The sequence below is a fragment of the Daphnia pulicaria genome, chromosome 12, assembly GCF_021234035.1.
Source record: "Daphnia pulicaria isolate SC F1-1A chromosome 12, SC_F0-13Bv2, whole genome shotgun sequence".
Lineage (NCBI taxonomy): Eukaryota > Metazoa > Arthropoda > Branchiopoda > Diplostraca > Daphniidae > Daphnia > Daphnia pulicaria.
The window spans coordinates 2,663,902-2,678,962 of record NC_060924.1 but is presented as its reverse complement, the minus strand read 5'-3'; the positions used below and the strand labels follow the sequence as shown (position 1 = coordinate 2,678,962).

Here is a 15,061-nt window from a genome sequence, read left to right as displayed (position 1 = left end):
TCCCCCCTCTACAAAAATAAAAAATAAGTTTCAATTTGATTGCTGACCGCAGCTTCAAATCACATTAAAATGAAAGCTGAAACGCTCATATATTTAAAAACAAAAACAAAAATTTCGGGACTGAAAAAAATAGGGAAGAGGAAACAAATCAAATCAAATCCAATTCGTGGAGGAGTGGAAATTTCTTGACGAAAATGTAACTGTGTATACAACGATACATTTTTAATGCACACGGAAATTTTCAATTTTCTATCTGTAACAATGTGGACGTGATAAGAAGAAAACAAAATTTTATTGCCACATTTACAAACTGCAAGTGGACTAGAAATGGGATAATATTCATTCGCCTCTAATTCATTTATACGCGGTTTGGAATTTTTCGAAAACAACTTCAAAATTACTCAATAAATATTTTTGTAAACGTCCCTACCGTGTTTACAAAAAGATATCACCATTTTCTGCCTCAAGGGAAGAATGGAAAGAAGAGACGAAGGAAGAAACCTTTTACTTAAAAATTAATAATAAATTATCTACAATGACTATATCGAGGTGAAATAAATCTTAAAAAGGTTACCTGATAAGGAATGTAGTTATCTAATTAAGAATAGCAACTAAAGACGACTGAGATGGGGAAAATTAAACTAAGAATGACACCGGCGAAACTCCGTAAGCCGCCATGCAAGAGTCAGCAATAGTTCGGGTCCAAACGTTTTTTGACGCTTAAATAAAACTGGCAACTTCGGACGTTAGCCAACTCTATAGTGGCCTAACCGACTGATGAAAGTTTAGCAAGTTTAGTATAAAAGAATGCTGGCTGTGGGCCATTTGTTTCAAATAGGCCGGGAAATTGTGCGACAACTGCTATCGAAAATGCAGCGCAGCGGTGGGTGTCAGATCAAAAGAACGTCCTGTACCAAACGGATTTTTATTTTGTGTAAGCGTTCGAGATTAATCCAATGATATCTAATATTTATATATATTTTTTTACATACGCTGGATGTTGTGTTTATAAAACCTTGGCGGGAATATCAGATGACATTTCTGTTTTAGTACTTGACGTTGGACTTTATTCGCGCGAATGGGAAAACCCGAAAACCCTTGGAAAAACCCAAATTTCTTCCTTCATTTCATTCCCAATTTTAAATTTTTTACGAATTTCTATTCAGTTTCAAACTTACACATCAACAGACGTGTCAATATTTCTAGCAAATATCGTCAAGTTTATCTGCTGTGCCAACTTATAATTGATCATTTATAAGGTAGACCCCTGTTCCATTTGTTTACGAAATTAACTTTAAAAATTTATATTTTTTAAAATTATTGCGATTATAAAAACAATCCCCACCCCCCCTGGAGATAAGTTTTGACTAAAAAAATGACTACGACCCCAATGAATATCCTCACCATCATTTTGGCTTTTTTGGCCGTTTGCTGTAATTCCCAGTCAGACAATAACCCCGGCGCTTCTTTGGCGAAACTGCAAATCTCACCGGAACCTTTGAGTTCCATGGATTACGGCAACTTTCTCGTTGAGATTTACGAACACGCCAATAATCAAAAATCAACTGACGGCCAAAAAAAATATTTCTACTCTCCCATTGCGCTATTGGACCACTCAAGTGCCATTAGTACTTACAATAAATTTACGAAACAGCCAGAGATGAGATTCCGCATTGAAATGTGGAACGACAAAGTCCAAAATGAAGTCGTCAAACATTTGAACGAAAGCGTCGGTCATCAAATCAAATCTAATCAAGTTAGAGTCATTCCCTTGGAGAAGGTCATTATCGCCAGTGAAATACCCACAGCTGATTATTTTCTATCTTCATTATGGAAGAAATTTGACAGAAGCAAAACCCTTTGGTTTTCTCTGACTTGTTATGACCAGAAAATCTGCGACGAACTGGCCGATCAAATGCGATCCGATCCCAAACATTTAGACCATTTCAAACTCTTGTACAGTTTGTCATCGCAGACGTCGCAAACCAAACAGACGACCATCAGCATCGACAGCGTCACTTCCGGTCAAATGGTCTCGACTCTTTTGCAGAAATTTGAAGACAAAAAAGAAATTTTTCTGACGGCCAACGACGAGAAGAAAATGTTGACGGAAACGGCCACCAACATCCGAATGGACACATTTGACGACTACGAGGTCGGATCTCCTGACACTGAATTGCTGATTATAAATAATTTAAAGGATTTGTTGGGTGTGTCAAAGATAACAATCAAAGAACAAGGTGACAAGATGTGGGACTCTGTTTTTTGGAATGAGGAAAATTACCGGCCGGACAAGACGACGAAAACTTTAAATGAAATTCTCAACAAACTGGACAGGGAAACTCGAAAGAAATTGGCGGACATGTTTCAGAAAGCGGAGAGGCAATCTGAAATAATAAAACAAGTAACTTCAAAAGAAAAAAGACGAGAGGAGCAGCATCTCATTGTTAATGTTAATCAGAAATGGGAACTTGCAAAGAATTTTTCAGATGAAGAAAATAAAAATTTAGAGAATAAAGAAAGAATCCAACACAATTTTAACTCAAATAGTTGGACTGACGTGGACCGAATCATTTCAGAGATAATGGCAAATAATTCGGATGGTTCCAGCCAAGTCGAAATTTCGAAGGAAGAGTTGGAAGTTTTATTAAAAGAAAGTAGAAATCACGTCCAATGGGACGGAGAGAAATTTATCCCAAAAGCAATTCAACTCACCCGAATCAATTTGGGCAAATTTCGTGATTCTCAATCGTTTCAGGATCGTAACGTCCGTGTCCGTTACACGACCGCCGAACTATCGGTGCCCATTAAAATCATGGAACACGCAGAATTGCCTGTCGTTAACGAATGGAACAATTTAAAGGACGAACTCAAAGGTTTTGAAATAAATTTTGCAAAATAAATTTATTGAATTGAAATTGAATTATTTTAATTGTATGAAATGGTTATCAGCGACGTCAACTGATTTGGAAACTACAAAAACAAATTTGGCCTCAACGAGAACGGAATTGAGCAGCACCAAGTCGGCCGTTGCTGATTTGGTGACCAAATTAAATGGTAAGAATATTTTAAATGAATTGTTTTATGAGACACGATTAAAAGAATTGAATTTGAATTTAACAACAGCCCGAACGAGTGAATTAGTCGACATTGGCCAAATGCCAACCTCGTGTGCGGATCTGCAACGAATGGGACATAAACTGAGCGGATTCTTTTCCGTAAAAGGATCAAAGAAGATGGAAATGATTTACTGCAACTTTTTTGCTAATCAAAATGGTACGTCATGTTTTAATTTCATTTGATTTTGTTCATCCAAATCTTTTGTTTATTCAGACAAACAGAAATGGATCGGATACGCCGATGTCAAATCGGCGCCCGTCAATTTCTACGTCCAGAGAAATTCGCCATTTAAAACAGAAAACACACCGATTCCATTCGATTTGGCGGTGGTGAACGAGGGAAACGCCATGGATTTGACATCGGGGAAATTCACGGCACCGCGACCGGGAATTTATTTCTTCTCTTTCGCGGGAGTGGGGTATCTCAATGATTCACCACCGGCTAATTTTTATTCTCGTCTTTATTTGAACGCGAATATAATCGGGTCGAGTCATGTTACAGAGTATAACGTCCCCGTTAATCAATCAAATCCGTTGACCCTCCAGTCGACGCTGAACTTGAAAAAAGGCGATCGAGTCTGGGTGCAAATTGGTTATACTGGTAAATCGTATTTGTATGACAACAGTTGGCACTACACCCATTTCACGGGTTTCATGTTGGAGGAGGAAATTGCGGAGTCCCTTTGAGGTTCAACTTCATCGGCGACACGAAACATTTTCGATCCAATTCCAAATCCAAGATCAATCCGTTTAATGTCGACACGAAACTTTGAAGGAAGAGAATTTAAAGGGGGGGGAGGGGGAGAGAAGAAAATTGATTTGACTCTAATTCATTTAAGGGTAAGAATTTCTGTACCAAAATTGAACTGTGGATGCAAATACATTTAGTGAATACACAAACCGAATTTCAAAATTCTATCTGCAAAACTCTAGACGTTATGAACAAAAAACCAATTTTGATTGCCAGATTTACAAAATGCAGGGTGGACTAAAAATGGGAGGAAATTCATTTGCCTCTCATTCGTTTACGGATTGGAATTTTCAAAAAATTCTTTTACAGATGAATTTACATTTTCATTGTGCACTCGTCCAGAAAAATTCGCTTTTCTATCTCTAAAAATAAGGGCAGGGGACGTGTAAAACTCTTTTTGATTGCAAAATATAAAAATATATTTTATTTTTTATTTTAAAATTTCTCACGGAACTAACACGAAAACGTTGCAACTACATACCCCGTTTATCTTTAACGAAATTTTTACTATTTCAATTTGATTAACATAAATTTTAATTATTTCCTTCTCACGGTCGCAGGATGAGAAAAATAAGGGAAGGGGAGAAAATTCGTTCGACTCCCATTCGTAAATGAGTGGGAATATCAATACGAAAATAAAACTGTAGATGCAACTAAATATTTGTAATGCACACACCAATTTTCAATTTTCTCTCTGTAAAAATGTGGACGCGACAAGAAGAAAACCAATTTTGATTGCCAGATTTACAATATAGAGGGTGGACTAGAAATGGGAAAACATTTATTCGCCTCTAATTCATTTACGGTTTGGAATTTTTCGAAAACAACTTCAAAATTAAACTTAGCTAAACCACAGGCATATTTGAACACAAATTCGCTTGTTTATCTGTAAAAATAAAAGGCGGAGGACGTGAATCCTCCTCCAATAAATTTTAAAATTTGTTTTCTAGTCGTAGCTCATATTAAATAAAATCAACACTAGAACGAAACTTTTTTAATGTCTACGTTACCTTGTTTTTCTTCGGTAATTGCGTTTCACTTTTTCGGTTTTAATTTACAAAAATTGAATTTCACCCGCCACAACCGCATAAAATGGCGCGTCATTTGTTCGTTCGCTATGAGAAGACGAAAAAGCAACGGTCATTAAATAAAGAAGAAATTTTTCATTGAATAATGAGAGGGGGAAGGGAAGATAATTCATTCGATTCTAATTCGTTAAGGGGTGGGCAACACCGTAAGTTCGGATTTCATTCAAACTTGCGCGAATCATTACCAATCGAATTTTCGAGCGCGAATTGAAGTGAAATTGTTTCCTCCCTTTGAATGTTTGAATTTCGTGTTGAATTGTTCGCCCTAGTGTTTGCCAACTGCCAAGTTTAAAAGTCAATATTTTTCAATAGCAGACATTTTATGCTTGTTTCATTTGTTGTTTCTTTATTTTATAAATTTAATATTCAAACTGTTAACAAAAAGGCAAAAAAGTGACGATTAACGACCCAAAAGTTATCACAAATCAGATTTGAAATGTAGAAAATTTGGTTTTCTCGGCCGCTAGATGTCGCTGAACTCGTTCAATTTCTGACACAAGAGGAACGAAATGGATCTGAAATGTTATCAATAACGAGTGATTTTTTTATTTGTTTTTTGTATTGATAACTGCTACTGAAGTGGTTCAGTGTATGTGTGTGCCTTTTCATCCAAATAGCAATTGTTTATAGCTATAAAATGGAAGGTCGCAATCATAGCAGCGACTCTTTGGCTTCCAACTCATCCAACTCCAAAATCGGACGAGATTCTGCCTCATCAAGCAGAGGTTTGTATTTTTATACGTTTTTATACGTTTGACAATCAGAAATTACGTTTATTTTTTATAAATAGGATCGGCTGTCAAAAGTCTGTCAAGCTCCACTTCAGCTTCTAATGAATACTTTCCTGATTTTGACTCCAAAGTCACCATCAAAGAGCCATCAATTGTTGACAGCCCGACTCCTTTGTTGACGGGGGAAAAAATCCAAGGAGCTGCCAGAGATGTGACCTACTTGTGTCCTTTCATAGGACCAGTGAGGGGAGCGTTAACTGTCACAAACTACAAAATCTACTTTCGCAGTTCAGATCGTGAACCCCCATTCATTCTTGACGTTCCTTTGGGTGTAGTCAGTCGAATTGAGAAGATGGGAGGGGCCAGCAGCCGTGGGGAAAACTCTTATGGAATCGAACTCATCTGCAAGGATCTAAGGAATTTGCGTTTCGCCCACAAACAGGAAAATCATTCACGAAGAAATGTATTCGAAAAACTGCAGCAGCACGCGTTCCCTCTCTCACACAGAATGGGTTTGTTTGCTTTTGAATTTAAAGAAGAATACCCTGAAAACGGTTGGACAATGTACGAGCCCGTTGCCGAGCTGAAACGTCAAGGTTTGCCCAACGAGAGCTGGCGGATCACCAAACTCAACGAAAACTACGAAATCTGTGACAGTTATCCAGCCGTTTGGGCCGTTCCCGCTGCAGCTACGGACGACGAACTCAGATATGTGGCCTCTTTCCGTAGCCGCGGCCGTTTGCCAGTGCTATCGTGGATCCATCCCGAGAGTCAAGCCACCATTACGCGCTGCTCACAACCACTCGTGGGAGTGAGTGGCAAACGCAGCCGGGACGATGAGCGCTACGTCCAGCTCATACTGGACGCAAACGCTCAGTCCCACAAACTTTTCATTATGGACGCACGGCCGAGCGTCAATGCGGTAGCCAATAAAGCCAAAGGAGGTATAGTGTCATCCTTGAAAGTTGAAACTGTAATAGATTCATTTCAATTGCATTTTTTAAATTTCTAGGTGGTTACGAATCGGAGGATGCCTACCAAAATGCTGAACTTGTTTTCATGGACATCCAGTAATTTATTTTAAATTGACATTTAACCATTCTGGAAACTAATGCAATAATTGATTTTCTCCCAATTTAGTAATATCCACGTCATGAGAGAATCTCTGCGGAAAATCAAAGGTTTGTCAACTTTTTGACGTTTACATTTGAATGTTGGTAATTTTTAACGTTTTCTTTTTCAATCGACACACAGAAATTTGTTTCCCGACTGTAGATGACGTGCACTGGTTGTCAGCGATTGAATCAACCCATTGGCTGGAACATATCAAGTGTATTCTTTCGGGTGCCGTTCGGATTGGTAAGATTTTTAAGGACTACCTCGTCAGTTGTACAGTTTATTTAACGAATTTCACTTGCAGTTGATAAGGTTGAAAATCACCGGACCTCAGTGATGGTCCACTGTTCTGATGGGTGGGACCGAACAGCCCAATTGACGGCGATTGCCTTGCTCTTGCTTGATCCTTATTACCGCACTCTGCGGGGATTTCAAGTGATCATTGAGAAAGAATGGCTGAGCTTTGGGCACAAATTTGCCCAAAGGATCGGCCATGGAGATGACAGGCATTCAGATGCTGATAGGTCTCCTGTATTCCTTCAGTTTATCGATTGCGTTTGGCAGGTGAAATAACATTTAAGATGTAGAAATATTGACACCAATCTAAAATTGATTTGTATAAATCACAGGTGACACGCCAATTTCCTAGTGCGTTCGAGTTCAACGAACATTTTCTCATTACGATTCTTGACCATTTGTACTCGTGCCTGTTTGGTACATTCCTATTCAACACGTAAGTGCCCCATGACTTCCAAGATAACATTTAATCTTTAATTAATTTACTATTGCTGATCAATAGCGAACAACAAAGAGTGAAAGAAGATGTGAAACAGCAGACGGTTTCACTATGGTCCTTCATCAATAGCCACACTGATGAATTTATCAATCCTCTCTACTGTGCAGCCTATGTCGAACAGCATGTTCTATTCCCAGTCGCAAGTCTGCGTCAACTTCGACTGTGGACTAACTATTACTGCCGTTGGAATCCTAGAGTTCGACCACAGGTGAACCATTCATTTCCCTTTTTTGTTTCTGAATAGCCAACATCAAATTAACATTTTTTTTTAAATTTACTTCTCCATTTTTAGGAGCCTATTGCCGCTAGATCGCGAGTATTGGTTTCTCTACGCTCTCATCTCCAACGACGAGTCCAGGAACTGCAAAAGGAACTGGATGCCCGACTGGCTCGTGGCACTACCACAGTTACGCAAAGCAACGAGGGACGTTCCGCAGCAGCGAGAGTATCATCCCCCATCTATAGTTGAAGAACTAGCTAATGCGCTACTCCTCCATAACCACGTATATACATTTTTCACTTCCTTTTCTCTGTTGAACACTGCAAGTTTATTGGCCGAACAAATATAAAGAATTCACGAAGCCAAATGAACCGCTAAAAATAATCTAAATCAACGTTAGTAGTAATGTTATTCGCGTTAAGGTTGTTGAATTTGGGAAATTTATTGGCACAGGTTCTCTGTATTTTGGTTAATACAGAATTTTAGCTGAGTGACTATGGTGAATGTCAAAAGGGAACCGTAAGAGAAAGGAAAAAGAGCAAGGAAGTAGCAACTGTTGCATTAACTTAATGAATCCCAAGCGAAATTGCTGCTTTTTCTTTGTCTTTTTTCCATTTCTTATGCTATCTCGGTTCCAGCTTGCGGGAAATTTTGACTAGAATTTCGTAAAACACTTTTTGTTGCTGTTACGTAATAATATGTCGAGTAATTATGCAAACTTATGATCAATTTTGTAGTGTAGCCCTGTTCCATCGAGTCTGATTAGTCGACCTGAGATATCAAGAAGCCGATGTGAAATTAACGTGTACCGAAGTCACTAGTCAGGTAGCCATTAATTTCTAGTGATAATCTAGTAAACATTTTGGTTTTTTGATCTAACAAAAACTGTACACAGTAATAAAAGAAAGACATCCATGCTGGTGTTCAACCATTCAACATTTGCTTTCAGTTGAACTTTTTGAATCTCATGTTAATTAATTTTGGGATGCATTTCAGGATTCAGGACTTTCATAACTTTTTTTTTAAAATTGCAAGAAATATTCAAAAATAGTTTGGCTCTAAAATACGCAGCTGTCAATCAGTTGATGGACTTATCTCCCCCTAAGAACATTAATGATCACACCAACCAAACAAGGATATCAAAAATCTCCTACCCCTCTCCAGTTGCACAGCAATTGAATCTGTTAACCAGTTGGTTTGATCGCACGAATGATAAATTGATAAGGGTAATCCTTGCTGTTTTGCCTTTTATTTGCTTCCCTTCTTATCAACACTTATACTATGATTGGAGTTATAATATGAAAATGTCTAGGCGAAGGTGAACACTCGTACTCGCTTCACTATTCCGCATCTCTTTCCTACTATTCCTACAACACTGAGTTAAAATTTCAGCTTTGAAATGTATCGTTTTTAAAAACGCCAGAATTAAATTCCTTAAAGTTTGGCTTAAAACCACAGGTAAATCTAGCAATTTTTCTATTCAGGTAATAAATTAGTTATGCTAATTTTTAATTTAAGAAATTGTTTTTTTTTTAAATCAAGAAATTCCTGTTTTCGAATTTCGATCAAAATATTTTATTTAAACACATAAAAGCTACGTTGTCAAATTTTTTCCCGTGTTTCCGGCACATGTTTTCATTTTACGTAACTTGATCGCCCACCTGTTTATGTAGTAAAGAAAGGCGCCATATTCAAGTATTTACTGTGAGAAAAAATCTCGTTTTTGTTGGATCCCTTATTCGTTTATTAACAGCTTTTTCAAAAGTTCTTAAAAAATCAGAAATTGATGCAATTAAAACTTTGGATGGCAAGGTGGCATGGCAACTTGTGTTTTTTTAATCCCTCTCCCCTCAATTTTCTTAGAAAAACGTTTTTGTCATCACCCTAATAAAGGAGCAGAGTTTGTCGTGGATATTTATATTTATTCATGACGTCTTTGATAAGAATCTGTATATCACATTGTTTACAGTAGTTTTTTCATCAACCCACGCTTTAAAACCGTTACTATCCTGATAAAAGAAAATGGTAAAAATGCAAGGAGAAAACAGTAAAATTATTGGTAATTATTCCCTTACTTTAATTTAATTCTAATTAATTTGAATATAGTTTTAAGTGCCAGCATTTTTTCTTTGAATGAGCAGGAACAATTGGTGACTATGAAATTGGTGCTAAATGGCAGTGGAAATTCAACACAGGCAAAATCTCTTCAACTTTATTGATAATTTCACTGTTTATGTCATTACTGATGATGGCAGTTAGTGGCACACTTTGGGTACAGTTCTCCAGGTTGTCTGTCAAGCAAGCAGAGCTTGCTGAAATCAGCTCAAACATCAGAGAAATACAGTCCAAATTACAAATGGAATGGAAAGAAATGAAAAAACTACGAGAGGAATTGAGTAGTTCTCTTTATGGCAACAAGGAAGGAAGCATTGAAGATGGTGACATTAATTATCGAGAGAAAAGAAGTGACACTAGGGGAAGCTCAAACAACCAAATAAGTAAGAAACAATCCATCAAGGGAAAGATGAAGGACCATAACTCATCACTTGGCAAATCTTCTCTCAAGCACACCAACATTAAACATGCACCAAAGGGTATTTTCTGGTGTCTTTCCCCTTCACATTTCTTTTCAATAATCACACTGCTTTGATCTATATCTATGTGGTGATAGTAATTTTCACCCTTAGTTGAACATTCAACATTGTGGTTACTATGCTAAATTTTTTCCACTTTATACTTGCACAAATTAACTCTTTCATTCATGGTAATCTTTTAAAAAGCTCTTCTGCATTTTAAATTATTGTGTTGTCTGTTGTCTCTGTACCTATTCATCTTCAATTGTTTTCACAATTATTAACCCTTTTTTTAATTACCTTAAGGTTACGATGATAGTATCATTTTTAGTGAACGACTGTCTCGGAGAGAAAGTTTTAATTTGTTTACTTTACTTCCCATTTAGTTACTGCCGTCCATTTGGAGAGAAACGTAGATTTCGCAAACACAGGCTCAAATGGGGTCATCCAACGCTGGCACCCGCAACATTGGTCACCGACCAATAATTCACTCGTCGTAGAAAGCTTAAAACTTGAAGATCACAATTCTAGTTTGGTTATACCCAGTACTGGACTATACCTTATCTATGCCCAGGTGGTGAAATCCTACACATATGTTATTTTATTTTTCATGTGATCATAATCTGAATTTGTAATGGCTATTTCCAGCTATGCTACGCGGCGACCAGAGATAACAACAGTTACGAAGTTCGTGTAATTAATCAGGGAGCAACCAGCTCGCAATCCAAGATAATCGCTCAGTGCAGTGCTGGAACTACGATCCACGATAATGATATTACGTGCTACACATCAGTTGCTCAAGTAAATCAATTTTAGCTCTCATTTAAAAATTTGTCTTACTATTTCTACAAATCTCTTATAGATGCTTCAAGCTAATGACAGAGTTTACCTGCAACAAATACAAAAAAATCGACACTTGTTAATGAGCATGGGTCGCAGCTTCCTGGGAATTGTGAAGTTGATGTAAACCCGGAAACAGTAATATTGATTTCATTTTGAGTTTAACCATTATAACCTTTTTTTTTTTCACTGTGTTGACCCGGATCAAGTAATCGTACAAAGCCAATTTGTGATCACGTATTGCGTCGTTGTGATAATGCTATTCGATTTTGTGTTGTTTGATAATCGAAGGAAAAAAAAAAAGAAATACAATTACCTCCCAACTTTAAATCATTGATCGATCGAACTGTGACATCGGAATGTCGACAGTTTAAACTGTGTATTGCTCTTCGAGTTTAATGTAGTATTTTTTTTTTCTCTCCCTTATTTTTCGACCATTTAACGCATAGACAATAAAGCGTTGCACTGGATCGATAAAGTCTGACGATTCATATAAATTAACAATAAGAAAGGGGAAATCACTATCACGTTAATTCAAAAATTTAGAAAGCAGAGGGGGAGGAAAGCTCAGGAAATAAGAAAGGGATAGGATTACAATTGGGATATAGGTACTTCCATTCTGGGGGGACAACACACAAGAACATCATGATTTCGCTGATGGACTGTCGTATGTGTCTGTTAAAATCAATCGAGTGCTTCCGGCATTTTCTGCACGAGCGAGTAAATAAAATAGACAAAAATCAGACTCTCCATTGTCAATTTATTTATAAAATAAATAGTTAGAAGAAGTTAGAAAAATAATCACCATCGCTGCTGTACGCCGCCGCTTCCATATTTATATCGGCAGACGCAATAGCAGTGCTGAAAATGTCAACCGGGGAAGGCTCCAATGTGAGCTGAGGAGTTTGCTCGTCTGTTCAAAATAATTACTCGTTAATTAAAAACTAAACGAAATTGTTTATAATGGTTTACCTGTTATGGCATAAATCACTCCTGTGTGAGCATCAAGAATGTTGGTTCCCACATTAGCTGCATTGGTAACTATACCCCCGGTATCAGCCACCAGTTCAGAGGTCGTGTGGACGACCAAATGCTCGCCATTCTGTTCGGTATTTTCTCGCGTCGAAAAACTGAAATCATAACTCCGGTTGGAAATCGTTTCCGTAGTTATTACTTTTACTCCGTTGTCATTTACATCGCCTGCAAAATCAACGAAGAAAATACAGATGTGTGTTTAAGCAATTGGCTATAAATAATACTAACCACAATTTAGGAGTTCATTTCGAATCTCTTGATCAATTCTGGCATCGTTAGCCGCTTTAGCAATAGCAAGCATAGAAGGGGATGTCTTGGCTGCAGCTCCGTTGACTTCCGAGACCGTAGAGGTTTGCATAATATCACCAATGATGATTGGTTTACCCACGGCTTCATTACTTAGCTCGAGGACGTAAACATTTTTCTATTGAGAGCAGAACTGTTAAGAAATTGTTGGGACAGATTAGAAAACGTAGTCACCTGTGTGGTTGCTGCTCCCGTTACCGCCGTTGACATAATTTTGTGTGTGGTGTGATTGACCCCAGTAACTCCACTGCCACTGCTAACTACATTGGTCCCACTTGGAACCGATATGATGCGAACATTGCTAGGAAGCGTTACTTTAGTCCCCGTCGGTGAGCTTACTGATTTTGGCAGGAAGTTGTTCTTGTTCAGCGAACCGCTTCGATCCACTTCCTGCAACAACCATAAATTACGTTATAGACCATAAAATAGCATTTTTGTCGGTAATAAGAGGACAAGTGATTGTACACTACTCACTCTAGCCACCGTGGTTATGGTTTTAGCCATGGGCAAGTTTTTGTGTAACACAATCACATTCGCTTTCCCGGGGAGTTGCTTGCTAATGCTCGAGGCAACGGTCGGCACCGATTGTACGGTAACTGGTGTGTGAGTTTGAACAGAACGTGGGCTGCTCATTTCTTTTGATGTGCCTATCGTTTGGTGCTGATGATTCAAGGACGTTGCTCGAATTTGTACCACCTGCTTAACGCCTGCATTGTTTGTAGCGGGTCTCACTTGATTGAGCTGAACCTGCACGATGAATACTTGGTAATGCAACAGGAATTTCAGGAAAGCAAATAAACAATTTACCTGAGCATATTGAGATACTGGCGGTCGTACGGTGATGGGAGGTCGCTGAGCGTTGGCTTGAACCACAGGTGCTCTTACACGTATTTTCCCAGTGGGAGCTGGCAAAGATGAAGGGCTTGGTAAATGCTGTTGCGGTCGAATTGGTGTGTTGATTTGACCTCTCGGCATTAGCTGGGGTGATGGCTGGGGCGTACTAATTATTTTATGCTGGGGCGATGACTGAGGTGTTGTCATTACTTTATGCGGCTGGGGTGATGGCTGAGGTGTTGTCATTACTTTATGCTGCTGCTGGGGTGATGGCTGAGGTGGAGTAATTTTATGCTGCGGCCTTACACAATTAGGCGACACAGCTCTCACTTTGGGTAACGGTGCTGAAAAATTCACAACCTACACAATAATAAGGAAATTGTAAAATCACAAACAAATGTGATATCCTTTGATAAATGGATTCAATACCTGGTTGGATGGGGATCTTGGCCTTTTGACCGAAGAAGGAGGAACAGGAATAACAGTTTTTTTAGACAAGAACTCTGGTTTCTTCTCCACCTCAGCATTGTTACTGATTAGAACATGCTTTTCACTTGGTGTCTCCATGAAATCACACTCAAAATTGTTGTTACTATGGCAGCTTGAATCAGGGCTTGCAATAGGAACCATCACTGGTGATAAGGTGTCTTCATCATCAGGGTCACGAACATATTTAGAAGTAGTTTCATCTGCAGAGTAAGTATGTCAATCTCGGGTTCTTGAAAAATAGCAGAAACACTAAACTTACCAGTGTTACTACTGATGGGAGTTTGATTAAGACAAATCCTTGGATTTTGAGCTACAGCTTTACTAACACTTGTAGCTAATGATGTAAAAAGGGTTGGCCTGACCAGTCGAGGCATGAGAGGAACAACTCTTCTACCTTCCAGAGCCCAAGCCCATTCAGTATCAGCTCCACCACTTAGTCTGCAGATAAATTTAATGGAAAAACTTGGTATTATTTGTGCAGTGTTATAAAAAATATGTCAGATTATGGAGAAAATACAACCTTGACATATTAACAGAAGATGAAGCCTACTAACCTTTCAGCAATGCAACCAAGTTTCTCATCATTGACTGCCCGGCGTATTTCAGCTTTATGTCTCTCAGGTGAAATCTTCATCAGCACAGATAAATCTTCTAATAGTTTTCTTCTATCTTTGTTGAGCTCTCCTTGAGCGCGTAGTGTTGACACAACAGCCCCATAGGTTTCTAGCTCTACAATGACACAGACAAATTACATACAGATGTAGCTTAGCAAAGTAAAGGTGTTTTTACTAACCCATTCTCCTCAAAACTTTATGGCATTCTTCTTTAGTTGAGTCAGATAGTGTTGGACCCATCACGAAAAACTCCGAGTCTTCCCCAGTGGGTAAGAAGTGGCACGGTTCAGATGCAAGGAATACCAACTTTCGTCTCTCTTTGCGCGTCGCATACAGACCCAAGAGGGTCTTACTTATACAGACGTATTAAACACCCAATTAAGAAACAAGTGAAAACATTTAAAGATTGTAAAGTAGTATTTCTAAAAGGTAAAAACATTCAGATAAATTTCAAATCGCGTTGCAGAGCCACGGTATATGTCCTATAACTCAGCGTACTATTTAGTATTTTTCCTTCAAAGCTATGTTGCAACGTTGCCAAGTTCGAAC

The 15,061-nt window shown here is 38.3% G+C and overlaps 5 protein-coding genes across 7 annotated transcripts in view; 3 read left to right on the top strand and 2 right to left on the bottom strand.

Annotated features, from left to right (window-relative positions):
* The window catches only part of LOC124316136 (sporulation-specific protein 15-like), a 610,960-nt gene that overhangs the window by 42,753 nt on the left and 553,146 nt on the right, over positions 1-15,061 (top strand). The window lies entirely within an intron of this gene.
* Positions 1-15,061, bottom strand: part of LOC124316145 — a 411,551-nt gene that overhangs the window by 258,695 nt on the left and 137,795 nt on the right. The window lies entirely within an intron of this gene.
* Positions 1,125-3,839, top strand: LOC124316170. The gene is made up of 3 exons (XM_046781961.1): positions 1,125-2,876; positions 2,953-3,276; positions 3,334-3,839. Exons 1-3 carry the CDS (start codon positions 1,376-1,378, stop codon positions 3,804-3,806), a joined length of 2,298 nt encoding a protein of 765 aa, XP_046637917.1. The 5' UTR covers positions 1,125-1,375; the 3' UTR covers positions 3,807-3,839.
* Positions 5,443-11,564, top strand: LOC124316200 (myotubularin-related protein 2-like). 3 transcript variants are annotated; one of them, XM_046782001.1, is made up of 14 exons: positions 5,443-5,683; positions 5,749-6,633; positions 6,702-6,759; positions 6,830-6,870; positions 6,944-7,048; positions 7,110-7,369; positions 7,435-7,538; positions 7,605-7,809; positions 7,894-9,279; positions 9,791-9,880; positions 9,963-10,319; positions 10,781-10,968; positions 11,043-11,195; positions 11,257-11,564. In XM_046782001.1, the coding sequence occupies exons 1-9, from the start codon at positions 5,596-5,598 to the stop codon at positions 8,068-8,070; spliced, it is 1,923 nt and encodes a 640-aa protein (XP_046637957.1). In that variant the 5' UTR covers positions 5,443-5,595; the 3' UTR covers positions 8,071-9,279; positions 9,791-9,880; positions 9,963-10,319; positions 10,781-10,968; positions 11,043-11,195; positions 11,257-11,564. The 3 variants fall into 3 exon arrangements, with proteins under 3 accessions (XP_046637957.1, XP_046637956.1, XP_046637958.1); XM_046782000.1 differs by having other exon boundaries at positions 9,963-10,415; XM_046782002.1 differs by having other exon boundaries at positions 9,963-10,415; positions 10,781-10,971.
* Positions 11,424-15,034, bottom strand: LOC124316180 (BRCA2-interacting transcriptional repressor EMSY-like). The gene is made up of 11 exons (XM_046781977.1): positions 14,692-15,034; positions 14,453-14,627; positions 14,158-14,336; positions 13,839-14,098; positions 13,383-13,769; positions 13,050-13,322; positions 12,750-12,965; positions 12,498-12,693; positions 12,207-12,434; positions 12,040-12,147; positions 11,424-11,942 (listed from the first exon to the last, which is right to left on the bottom strand). The coding sequence occupies exons 1-11, from the start codon at positions 14,750-14,752 to the stop codon at positions 11,878-11,880; spliced, it is 2,148 nt and encodes a 715-aa protein (XP_046637933.1). The 5' UTR covers positions 14,753-15,034; the 3' UTR covers positions 11,424-11,877.

Bases quoted from the DNA above. Each gene is read 5' to 3' on its own strand.
- LOC124316180 (XM_046781977.1), bottom strand. From the start codon at position 14,752: ATGGGTCCAACACTATCTGACTCAACTAAAGAAGAATGCCATAAAGTT. The intron at 13,323-13,382 runs GTAAATTGTTTA...TTCATCGTGCAG, and splicing joins CAGTATCTCAATATGCTCAG to GTTCAGCTCAATCAAGTGAG. The intron at 11,943-12,039 runs GTGATTATTTTT...TCGCTCGTGCAG, and splicing joins GGCGGCGTACAGCAGCGATG to AAAATGCCGGAAGCACTCGA.
- LOC124316200 (XM_046782001.1), top strand. From the start codon at position 5,596: ATGGAAGGTCGCAATCATAGCAGCGACTCTTTGGCTTCCAACTCATCC. The intron at 6,871-6,943 runs GTTTGTCAACTT...ATCGACACACAG, and splicing joins ATCTCTGCGGAAAATCAAAG to AAATTTGTTTCCCGACTGTA. The intron at 7,049-7,109 runs GTAAGATTTTTA...TTTCACTTGCAG, and splicing joins TTCGGGTGCCGTTCGGATTG to TTGATAAGGTTGAAAATCAC.
- LOC124316170 (XM_046781961.1), top strand. From the start codon at position 1,376: ATGACTACGACCCCAATGAATATCCTCACCATCATTTTGGCTTTTTTG. The intron at 2,877-2,952 runs GTTTTGAAATAA...AATGGTTATCAG, and splicing joins TTTAAAGGACGAACTCAAAG to CGACGTCAACTGATTTGGAA. The intron at 3,277-3,333 runs GTACGTCATGTT...TTGTTTATTCAG, and splicing joins CTTTTTTGCTAATCAAAATG to ACAAACAGAAATGGATCGGA.